The sequence below is a fragment of the Artemia sp. Qi Xiang Cuo genome, chromosome 5 (genome assembly GCF_049724085.1).
Source record: "Artemia sp. Qi Xiang Cuo chromosome 5, ASM4972408v1, whole genome shotgun sequence".
NCBI lineage: Eukaryota > Metazoa > Arthropoda > Branchiopoda > Anostraca > Artemiidae > Artemia > Artemia sp. Qi Xiang Cuo.
This window is the reverse complement of record NC_142798.1, coordinates 66,775,095-66,787,491: the sequence shown is the minus strand read 5'-3', so window position 1 is coordinate 66,787,491 and position 12,397 is coordinate 66,775,095. Positions and strand designations below refer to the sequence as shown.

Below are 12,397 nucleotides of genomic sequence, written 5' to 3'. Positions count from 1 at the left end.
CAACCCTGACAAGACACTTCATGAAACACTGGCTTTAACACTAGCCCCCCGTTTTCCCCCACCCCTAAGAAGAAACTTTAGAAATTGAGTCCAATTTGAGCCCAAATCTGGACTTAGTCATGCAGAAGTCTCCCAATTACAAATAAATTTTCGGTTAAGCTCACATCTAGTACTTTTTGACAACTAAGAAAAGAAAATAAAATCTAAAAAAGAAAATTAATTTAATTTCATTCGTCCAGTGTCTTCATAAAAAAAAGATTCCCGGATTGTTTTGAATGCTTTACTCTTTTGTTCGATAATAATGAAAATACAACGTGCTCTTTGGCTCTATTTTGCAGATATAGAAAGCCAAATCTTAATTCTCAAATACCTTGTCTACGAACTTGCCTCGCTCATTAATAACATTAAAAAAAAATTAAAAAAAACTTTTTAAAAAACGACAATAAAGTAAAGAAAAACGACATTTAAGGGATATTAGAAAACCAGGTAGTAAAAGAAGAAAAGAACGAAAGAGACGAAGAGAAGAAAAGAGCCAAGTGAAAATACTGGGATTCTACATACAATTTTTTTTCATTGAAAACTAAGGTTTTGAAAATATTATATATTTGAAGTAACAATGTCTCTAAAAATTCTCCTCGGAGGGAGGGGGGGGGGGGTGAGTACAAAAAAATGTAAGAAACACACCAAAATTTGTTTATATTCATTTTCATTACGTTTCTTTTTTTGGGGGGCGGGGGGTCAAATCCCAATGTTTTCAGGGGGCAAAATACGTTTTCAGTTGATGTCCCTGGTACATCAACTATTACACTACAAACATGTGATTGATGTCAACATTGTTGGAAGCCACATCTAAAAATTCAACGTCGAGTTTTGGTATCATAATCATTGTAGTTAGTGAAACATCTTAGCGAATATGCAAATATTGACAAAATAGTTCCGAAACCGACAGTTTTGCTAAAATCTGAAGATTTTCTTAAGAGGTATGACATGGGTGCTTAAAAATGTTATAACTTAAAATCTTACTCCCGAAATGAAATGTCAAAATTGGTTTATAACAGATGGAATCCTTGAATCGTTGTAACCAATAAAATGGCATATTCCAAACTGTCATAATTTTAAAGTAGGATAAAAATAAGAGTATTTAAGCATTTCTCACTTTTTCAATAAGGTTTTTATTCGAAAACCTAATTAACTCAGTAAAAAAAAGATGTGAGACACTTTTTCATTTTGTGCATGACGAAATTTGAAATTATATTTACATCTTCTTCTCCTTCCATTTACTTCACTGTTCTGCAATAAATCCTCGAAAGGATAACCATGAATGCATGACAAAAAAAAAAAAAAAAATCCATATATCCATGACTATCCATGTAGTATAGATAGTTGGTCCACTTTAATTCGGAGTACTTTTAAACTTTTCTCAGACAAACCTAATTCAAAGCACTCAAACAAAAACAGAAAGCAAAAAACAGAGAATACAAAGCAAAAGCTTAGTCACACAATAGAAATAAGAAAATATCGTTATAACAAATATAAAGAGAAAAATCAAGTTGGTGATAAACTTTATAAATGCAGATTGGGGTCAGAAAAATTTAAGAACTACTACTACTGCTACTAACAACTCACTGCAGCACCAAGCTACCTGAGGCCAAAACAGCTAAGCGCGCACCTCCTCCATCCCACTCTATTCACAGCCTCACTCTTTACACCCTCCCAGGAAGTTCCCATTTCCTTTAAATCTTTCTTTATGACATCTTCCCACCCCAACTATGGACGACCTGCTTTCCGTTTAGCCCTAGACGGTTGGCCGAAAAGGACAATCTTCGGCAATCTGTCATCCTTCAGCGACAGAACGTGCCCCAGCAATTTCAATCTTGCTCTCATTATAGCCTTAGAAAGCGGGAATGAACCACATTTTTCGCTGGGTACCCAGAACAACCCGCAAGCATCTTCTCTGGAAAACATCTAGCAAATCTTCATCCGCTTTACGGAGCGCCCATGCTTCAGAGCCATATTTGACCCATATTTGATTGAAAAGTCTTAAATAAACACCAAATCTATTTCTGATATCACAATATCCAAAACCTAAATAAGATCTTAATGAGAGGCAACAGTCTAAAATAGATCAAAGCTCCAACGATGTGGTATTGAATGTTATGTTCTTGATATTAGTGACACTTTTATAAATATTTTTTTTTCTGGGGGGGGGGGGGGCACACATACAAATTAAAAGAAGTCGGCACAGGACCAGCCAAGCCCAGTCGAAGCGTGCTGGCACAGAACCAGCCAGGCCTCCTCAAAGGTATCACTTGAGGAGACCATTGCCTGCTTCATCCATATCTTCAAAACTACACTCATTATTTCTACTTTGTAGTCCAAAGCACTGTTCCATCTTTTCCCATGTTTAAAGCAAAACAATAGTAAAATATAACAACATACGCACATATATACCTAATTATGAGAAAGAAGAAACAATTGGAAGGTACGCTATAGAACGCAAAATTCTAAGAATAAAACCTAATTATAATGGTTCGTCCCACCCCTATACACAAAAAAGCGAAATCCCTCCCCCAAAAACATTTTTCCTGAAATATTCAACTTGATGTTTCAACTGACCACTGCCCGAGACAAAATTGATTATACTTACCAAACTGCGTATAAAATGTGTCACTTTTTAATAGAGAATGACGAATGTATAGCACAGTACGCATATCCATATCACACATTACTCCCATATTAGGGGAAACTCTTGTTTGTCTCTTTATCCAAACTCTTGTTTGTGGTAATTTTTGTTCGTTTCAAGCTTGATTTGCATATTCAGTTTAAGTTTCACTCGTTTTAAGATTTACGTATTAATTTACATTAATATCTATTGTATGTTTGTTTGCATTGATTGTTTATCATTTGATTAGAAATTGAAAGTTCTAGTTCAATTTTTTTTAGTCAAAAGATATCCGAGGGCAACTAGCCCCCCCCCCCCCACACACACACCCTGTTTTCCCCAAACCTATCCGATAAAATTGTTATAATAGCCATTTAATTAAAAATAGTTCAAAGGTCAGATAAGAAAAATTCCTGTGTTGACAAACCCGCCAGGGCCCGGAGGCAGGCGTTATGAGTAATGAGGGACATATATAGTTCTTATGGAAGGGATGCTCGTATAAACTTCGGAGAGGGCTCATTTGATTTGAAATTGAAAGTTCTTGTTCACTTTTTAAGTCAAAAGAGATTGGAGAGCAACTAGCCCCCCCCCCCCCCCTCCACGCTCTAAATGTATCAGATAAAAATTTTGAGATAGACATTTTGTTAAAAATTGTTAAAAGTTCTGATAACAAAAACTCCGGCGTCGACACAAATCCACCAAGCTCGGGAGTAGGCGCTTCAAACAATTCACTGGGAGCACGCAGGGTTGTCATCAACGAGATTTTTATTTAAGCTTTCGCGAGGGCTCTTGCAGCTGGAAATCAAAAGTTGTCATTCACTATATAAAAGTCAAAAAAGATTAAGGGGTAGATAGCCTCCCCCCAAATTCCATTTATTTTTTCCCAGAGGCACTGCATATAGAAGGGGTCGTCGTATAAACTTCGAAGGGGGCTCATTCGATTGGAAATCGAGAGTTCTAGTGCCATTTTTAAGAGTCAAAAGTGATCAGAGGGCAACTGTCCCCCCCCCTCACGCCCTTTTCCTCCCCTACATTTGATAAAAAATCTTGGGTGGCAGTTTTGTTAAAAATAGTTCAAAGGTCATATAACAAAAACTCCTTTACGTAAGACCATTTCGTTAAAAATAGTTCAAAGATCAGATAAGAAAAACTCATGTGTCGAAACCCCCTCACAGGGCCGGGGCAGGCGTTGTAAGTATTGCTCTGGGGGCATATATGGTTCTTATGGAAGGTACGCTCGTATAAACTTCAGAGAGGGTTCATTTGAATGGAAATGGAAATGGAAAAGTTGTATTTCATTTTCTCACAGTGAAAAAAGATCAGAGGGCAACTAGCCCCTCCCGCCCTCCACGCCTTTGGGTGCATCGGATGGATAAACCCATCCGATAAAAATTTCAGGTGACCATTTTGTTAAAAAGGGTTCAACCATCAGGTATTAAAACTCCAGGGTCGACACAACCCCCCAGGGCCCAGGGATAGTCGTTGTAAGTTATACTCTGGGGATATATATATGGTTCTTATAGAAGTGATACTCGTATAAACTTCAGAGAGGGCTCATTTGATTGAAAATAGAAAGTTTTAGTTCACTTTTAAAGAGTCAAAAGAGACCGAAGCTTAATCTAGTCCCCCCACGCCCTTTTTCTCCAAACCCATCCGATAAAAATTTTGAAATAGCAATTTTGTTAAAAATAGTTCAAACATCAGATAATAAAAACTCAAGGTATTTTTAAAAACTTGAAATTTTTGCAATCAAAAACGAACAAAAATTAATTAAAAAAAACTTTCCGAAAAATAAGTTTTTCAAAGAAAAGTAAAGGCCATTTTAAACTTAAGCTCAGCAGATACAAATACCTTTTTAAATTTAACCTAAAAACGACCAGAAATTACTATTGAAGAATAAATTAAACCCAACACAATCCGAAATTAAGTAAACAATCAGAAAAAAAACATACAAAAAGTAATAATATAAATGAATAAATAGATGTAAGAGCGAGTAATGATTGTATTGAATACGAAATTTATTCTTAAACGAAAAAACAATATTTCCTAATTGACGTATTAATAAAACTAAAAACAAAAATAGATTCACTAAACAATCAATTTGAACAAGGATAAAGTGGATATTCACTAGAATAAATAAATAAATCTATAAACAAGTGAAACTTAAATTGAATATGCAAATTAAGCTTGAAACGAACAAAAATCACCATAAACAAGAGTTTGGGTATGACATCCTTCTCTCGCTCTAAAAGTCTAAAACCTATTGCGTTATTGGCGCTTTACTGAAAACTATGTGTCTTGAACAGTCTTGGAAAGTATAAACAACATTAAATTGAATATTTGATGTATAATGATATTAATTGTTGAAAGATCCATCAGTTCAAGAATTTATTTCACTTTAATTGTATTTTTATTTTCAATTCTGTAAGAATTGGAAAAGAAATTTGTAATATAATCCGTTTTCAGTTAAGCGCCAATGACGCAGTAGGCTTTTGGTTTTTATTTACAGTTAGGACAGGAGGCAGTATCCAAACACTTGTTTGTAGGCAAACTATATTCGTCTTTAACAACTTTAAAAAGAGCTAATAAATTAAACTGAATATTTGACGTATAACGATATTAATTGCTGAAAGCACATCAGATCAAAATGTTACTATAATTTTAATGTTTATTTTCAATATTAAGTACAAAAGAAAATACTTGTCATAAAATTGGTTTTCAGTAAAGCATCAATGACTCAGTAGGTTTTAGACTTTTACAGCGAGAGAAGGAGGTCATACCCAAACTCTTGTTTGTGGTGATTTTTGTTCGTTTCCAGCTTAATTTGCATATTCAATTTAAGTTTCACTCGTTTTAAGATTTACTTGTTCATTTACGATAATGTCTATTTTATGTTTGTTTGCATTGATTGTTTATTTAATTTCTTTTCGTTTTAAGTTTCATTTATACTTCAATAGGAAAACATTTTGTTTCGTTTGAAGCTAGATTTTCATATTCAATCCAAGCATTACTCGCTTTAAGATCTATTTATTCATTTAGATTATTACTTGTTGTATGTTTCTGCTATGATTGTTTATTTATTTTCTGTTCGTTGTTGGTTTAATTTATTCTTTAATAGTAATTTCTGGTCGTGTTTATTTTTAAATTTAAAAGTTAATTTTATCTGATAATCTTAATTTTAAAAATGCTATTAATTTTATTTTTAAAAAATATTTTTCGGAAAGTTTTTTTTAATTAATAAAAATAAAACATTGGAGCCGTATGGCCTTTACTATAGGCAGCGCTATAGCATTGCCTCTGATTAAGCGCTTCATTGTATATTTCTCAGTAGTTAGAGCAACTTTGAAAAATGGTGGGAACCTGTATTATTCATGATTACGAAAGCAGAAAGAAAAGGGGTGAGCCGGCGAAATGATACGCTACTAACCCATCTCACAGGTATGGCTTATGAATTGACTGAGTGGCAAATCCAGGATTTCTAAAAGGGGGTTTGGATTAAATTTTAGCAAATACGAAAATTTCCAGTACTAACTTCTGATCAACGCTTCAACAGGGAAATAATCGAAATTTCATAAATATTGGAAGAGTGATCCGCAAAGTGGCGGGACTATTTGAAATTTGCGACAACACGTTTTACCATAAAGGGACAGCCAAATAGTTTTTGCACATATTAGTTTTTATGTTCGACAATAATATGTGCTTTTAGATAGTAATCTTGCGCCATGGAGCGTCTAAATGTTTTCCTTCTTGGTAAGGAAGACAAGTCCCTTGAATTGTTCCTCTTTTATATTCTTCAGCACTACAGCTCCTCAGTACTACAGAGAATAAATATCAAACCAATATCAATAAACATACGAGAAAAAAGGAAGTGACTAAATATAATTTAGCTGCGAGTCTGGATTCTTGCCGACCACATAATTTCCCTTTGAGAAAAAATTTATAAAACTATGGAACTGAAATATCAATGGGAAGCACTAAACATCCTAATCAAATCTCATCATGTTATAGCATTGTTCAAATAAAATTTATTTTTACCTTGATTATTCTTATAAATTCATTTTTTGTTTTCGTTTCCATTCTAAAACCAATGTTATCTTTATCTTTTGCATTATTACAATCAGACCAATTATTTTCTTTTTTATCTCTTCAACGTATTGAATTGTTTTCCTTATCCCTAAGACACCCAATTCGTCTTATTTCTCTTCCTGTTCTTTTTCTTTTGCTTCATATGTTCTCCGGAGGAGCTGCGTCGCTGTCCGACCACGTCCAGTGGTTGAGATAGGAGATGATCGTACTGTCTAGATATATATACTGTGGTGTATACACTCTATAATCAGATATAAATCCTTGTCTTTTCGCCCCAGGTACAAGAAAGAAAGTACAAAAGAAATAAATACTCCAATGAATCTTCGAAAGTCAACCAGCTCTGATTGTAAATGTACTCACAGAAACCTTTATCTGCTACATAACATCACCTGACTATTTTCACATTATTGATAGACTGTGTGTTACGGAAACTTATTGATCAAACAGTTCGTAATAACGAACTGGAAGTAAGGAGCGACCCGGCTCAATAGTAACCGAAACTCTAAAAAATGGAATTTTTATAAGATACATTAAAAGAATCGGATGTTTATGTATATTTGAAATATATAAGTTTCATCAAGTTTAGTCTTATCCATCAAAAGTTACGAGCCCGAGAAAATTTGCTTTATTTTCGAAAAAAGGGGGAAACACCCTCTAAAAGTCTTACAACCTTAGTGGAAATCACATCGTCAGATTCAGCGCATCAGAGAACTCTACTGCAGATGTTTCAAGCTCATATCTGCAAAAATGAGGAATTTTTGTATTTTTTGCCAGAAGAAAGATCACTCAGCGTTGGTACGCTGAGTGATCTGGTACAATCATAAAACAGTTTCTGGGAAGAGGCAATAATAAAAAAAACATCCAAGTACAATTCGAGTTTTAGGGGGAATCCCTCTTACCCCCATTGCGTACCTCCTTGAAGTTGGCTCTCAGCGTACAAACGTACCAACTGCGTACCAAAAGCAGATAACCAAAAGCAGATACATCATTTAACATTCTTTTTGTACTCTTTCCAAATGACAATTACTTCTGGAGCTAAGTCAATTTTTAGCCCTTAGAGGGACTCAAAACAGTTAATAGTAACCAACAAAAAAATTAGTGAGAAAAAACAGTTTGTAACTGATTCAGGAATAGTAATTATTATTTCCATTAGTCCTAATAGTAAAATGCTGATTTTGAAAACAGTTTTGCAGGAATTCTTAAAGAGTCAGAATCCTCAAACAAGGCATCAGAGCAAAACAAGAAGTATACTATCAGAACAATCATTGTTGAAAACTGCAAATAGGAAACTTACAGCCCCAACCTTGAACAACAAAGAAAATCACATTTTTGTAAGGGTAGCACTAATTTTCACATTTTAAAAGCTGACTTTCATATCTAATTAGTTTTTAACTAATTTTTTTATTTTCGAAAGTTCCTTAAAATCGTTCGATTAAAATTTTGAGATAGCTATTTTGGTCATCATAGTTGAAAGTCCCAACAAATGTGCTTTTGGATATAACCTGAGCCCCCACAACTCCCCCAGGGGAAAGGACTTCAAGTCAATAAATTGCCAATTGTTTACGCATAGTATTTGTTATTGGGAAGAATGCATACATTTTAGGGTGGGAAGACGAATTTTCTGCTTGGGTTTTTCACGGGGGAACTTTCCATGGGGAGGGAAGTTTCCAGGGGGTGAACTTGTCGGAGGAAATTTGCCAGAATTTCTACACAAAGTTCTTTTTGTATTACTTGCTTTCTTTTTTTCGTCTCAATTTTACGCGTGGATTTGTTTCACCGGGGGGTAGTTATCCTGGGTAAATTTTCACCGGGATTGAATTGTCAAGAGGATATATCCATGGGAAGCGTATTTCTCCGTGGAGGAAAAAAAAAACAAGTTTTTTCAACTGAACGTAAAGAACAACATTAAAACTTAAAACGAACATAGATTATTACGAATATGAAGGGGGTTGCCTCCTCCTCAACACCTCGCTCTTTACGCTAAAGTTCGAATTTTGTCCCAATTCTGTAAAAAGGACTCCTAAAACACAAGAGTCGTTTAATTGGAATAATAAGCTTTTTGCAAAAGTACTAAAAAACTTTAGCGTAAAGAGCGAGGTGTTGAGAAGGCAAACCCTTCATATACGTAATTATTTCTGTTCGTTTTAAGATTTAATGTTGCTCCTTACTTTCAGCAGAAAAAACTTTTTTTTTTTATTTAATCATATAAAGCATGATGTACTTCAATTTAGAAAGATTTAGAATAATACTCACCAATTCACCCAAATTGTACACTCCTTCTCCGAGCAAAGCAGCCATTCCCAGTAAGAAAGCATGTGTATGAGCCTCCTCCGATGATAGTGTGCTGATATCCGTGCAACCAAGGAACCTTGAACAATAAATGTTAACAAAATGATGAACATTTACTTTCGTAACAGGAGACAATCTGACGCTAATATTTGATATACAATACTAATGAAATACATTTCCTATTCAGCTCAATTAATGTCCGTGTCCGTTTTTATTTTATTACTTTTGCATTCAGTGCCAAAGCCAGATTAGCTTACTATGTCTGGAAGATTGAAAAAAAAAAAAAAAAAAAAAAAAAAAAAAAAATGTGTCAGCAGAAATTATGCTGATACGCTGCTTTATTTATCGATTACATGGGGAGTTAATCCATATGCCATTTGACTGTGGTTTAATTACTAAATACTAAAACTAATATAGTAAATACTAGAATACTAAAAAAAAGGCTATATACTAAAAAAACAGGCTATATAAACAAAACTAAAAAACGGCTACATACTAAAAAAACAGGCTATATAAATAAAACTTAAAAAAAAGGCTATATACTAAAAAAAACAACGAAGAGCAATCTAACAATTCGTAAAGTTTTTTTGTAAATAAGATTCAAGACGACAATAACAACGCTACCACTACAACTACACACAAGTCACTGTAGAACTAAGCCACCTGAGGCAACACACGTACGCACGTTCTTCCTTCGCCCCAATCTATTCAAAGCCTCCTCTTTACACCCTCACAAGATGTACCAATTTCCCTCAAATTCTTCTTAACGACCTCCTTCCGTCCGATTTGAGGAGGACCTGCTTTTTGTTTGGTCCTAAATAGTTAGAATAAAAGGAGGCGATATCCTACTATTAATCAATCAACCGTGGACAATCAACCGTGGACCTGCATCCTAAAGCTCAGAACATTTGCTCCTCTTCCTTCTGGTTGGCAATGCGCCAATCTTCGGTAGCTACTTGATAAAAGTTTCATGTGCTCAGCAATTGAGTTCTTAGCCTTCTTCTTTTGATAAACTATCACTAAATGCTTTTAATTGACAACGAAAAACTCAATCAAGCGTTGCTATACTATGGAGTTGTGATGTATTCTTCCGCTACTACAATAGAAAATACTGCATATTAAATTTATATATTTTTAAACTATCAATGAATATGTAGACAGGAGAATAAGGCAATCAAATACAGATGGGTTTAGCAATATCCTCGAAGGGTTTGAATTAATCTACCTCTATATCTTTTCTTCAATGCTCTGCTAATATAGAGCTACTATATATGATGCTGCATATATGACACTACTTGTTCCGGAAACTAGCATTTTAACTTCGTCTTCTTTTTAAAAGTGTGATTACCTGATTCACAGGATTACAATCCTCTTAGCTAAAAGCGTATCTTCCTTCTCCCCCATAAAATTACAATATTATTCCCAGTGAGATAAGATTTTACCCTGTCTGCCTGGAATTTACTCCATGGGTATAGAGGGCTGGGGGCTCAAGACCCAAGTGAAATTAACTATACTTAATACAATTATAAAATGCAAATACACTTGAATGTAAAATGTGAATCGTGACTTCCTCTACTGACACCTTCTGACTGCCTTTGAATCCATTACAATTGCTCTGTATCAACTTTGTACCGAGAAAATCAATTAAACTATTTTGGCTAATTGATAAGAAGTTTATCCCCCCCCCCTTGAAATTTTTGCCCTTCCCGTAAAACGTAACAAAAAACCGTATAAACAAATAAAATACAGCCTATGATTGTGCTGCATAACTAAAATTTTACCCGATGATGGCTAAGACGCTATCAACTGAAAATTATTAGATAATTCTTAGAACTATCGAAAGATAATATATATATTTTCTTCCAGTTTTAGACCAGACCCAGGAAAGTGTCAATTTCTGCTATTTTGTGCTGCGACAAAAACCTTGCATCCTGAAATTCAACACATCCATGAACTTTAGAGCAGAAGATTCAAGCTAATAAAGAGAGAAAATATCAGATTTTTCACACAAGTAGAATAGGTTTCTTTCAGGAGGCATCTTTTATTACAGAGGCAGTCTTCGTACCTTTTTTTTTATTAATTTATCCGTGTTTAAAGAGTAAGACATCATGTACTGGAGTGGTTCTTCTATTAGGTTGCGTTACCTTACCTGAATTTTGGATTTGTTGACAGTTAAAGACTAAACAGTCCATGGGAAGCTTGACAAGACTCCCGAAACAGATCACTTAATAATACAGGATAGTCATACTAAATGTTTTGCATGACAAAATAGAAAAGAAGGATAAAACCCTTTATTGTTCCTTCATTCATCCATATTTTTTTTACAGTATTTCTGCCTGGGCTTCTAACTTTTTCATTTTTTCTCAAATCTCGTCAAATACTTCAAAATTAATCATCATGGGGATACTTTTAAATTAAATTAGAGATCTTCAGTTAGGTAGCTTTTGTGAAGCTTGCGGATTTTATATATGATTTTATTTCTAATATTTGTTATTATTATTTGTATAATAGGTTGGCTTTGAGATTTTTCTAGGATTTTCCCTACTAATTCTCATTAACATAATTGTCCAACGACTCGTAGATCAGATTTTTCCTGTAAAATTCATTACACATTAATGAATTAGAGCGTGTTTCAGCATTCGTCATATTGAGTCAAAAATCAGGAAGTCAATTCCAACCCAAATCCATAGTTGTGATAAACAAATGTTTAAGAAGCTATTGACAAACTATCAAAAAGTTCAATCTGTAGGAGAATAGTTCTAGTTTTTATCTTATCAAATGTATAAATGTAAAACGAATTCTGTCTCCGTTTTTGAACTATTTGCAACGCTAAAGTAGGTCACTAGGCATATGTGCTGCCTGTCAAGCTTATATGTACATGTTTGCTTTTAAATAGAAATGTTCAATCGTGTTTAGGATATCATAAATTAGGCTGGAGTTCAATTAGCCTTGGGGATATTGTGCGAGACAGCCAGTGGATATCTCACAATATCCTTGGGGATATGGTGAGAGTGTATCTTTAAAAAGGTTGGGATGGAGGAAGAGAGAAGAAGATTGATTTAATCGACTTATAATTGTTGTTGTGTTTTTATTGTTGTGGCTTGTGTTTTTTTTTTTTTGTGTGTAATATATGTCTGTTATGATATTGTTGTGTTTTTTCGGTACTGTTTCGCTTAATGGTACACACTGAAGAATTCAAGTTTGGTTAATGCTAATCAAAAAATATAATATAAGATGTAGGCTACATATAATAGTTAGAAAAAAATTTGGACTATATATTTGCACATTAGGGGGGTCGGGGGGGGGGAGTAAAGCATAGCATATATTCGATACGTAACCTAACTTAACCTAGGTACCTCC

General features: G+C 34.3%; 1 protein-coding gene across 2 annotated transcripts in view; it reads right to left on the bottom strand.

Moving 5' to 3' along the window:
- The window catches only part of Rpn9 (regulatory particle non-ATPase 9), a 72,824-nt gene that overhangs the window by 23,216 nt on the left and 37,211 nt on the right, over positions 1-12,397 (bottom strand). For both annotated transcript variants that reach the window (XM_089088953.1, XM_089088954.1), the window contains exon 6: positions 9,002-9,116. In XM_089088953.1, the coding sequence (XP_088945079.1) occupies positions 9,002-9,116 (115 nt within the window). The remainder of the gene's footprint in view (positions 1-9,001; positions 9,117-12,397) is intronic.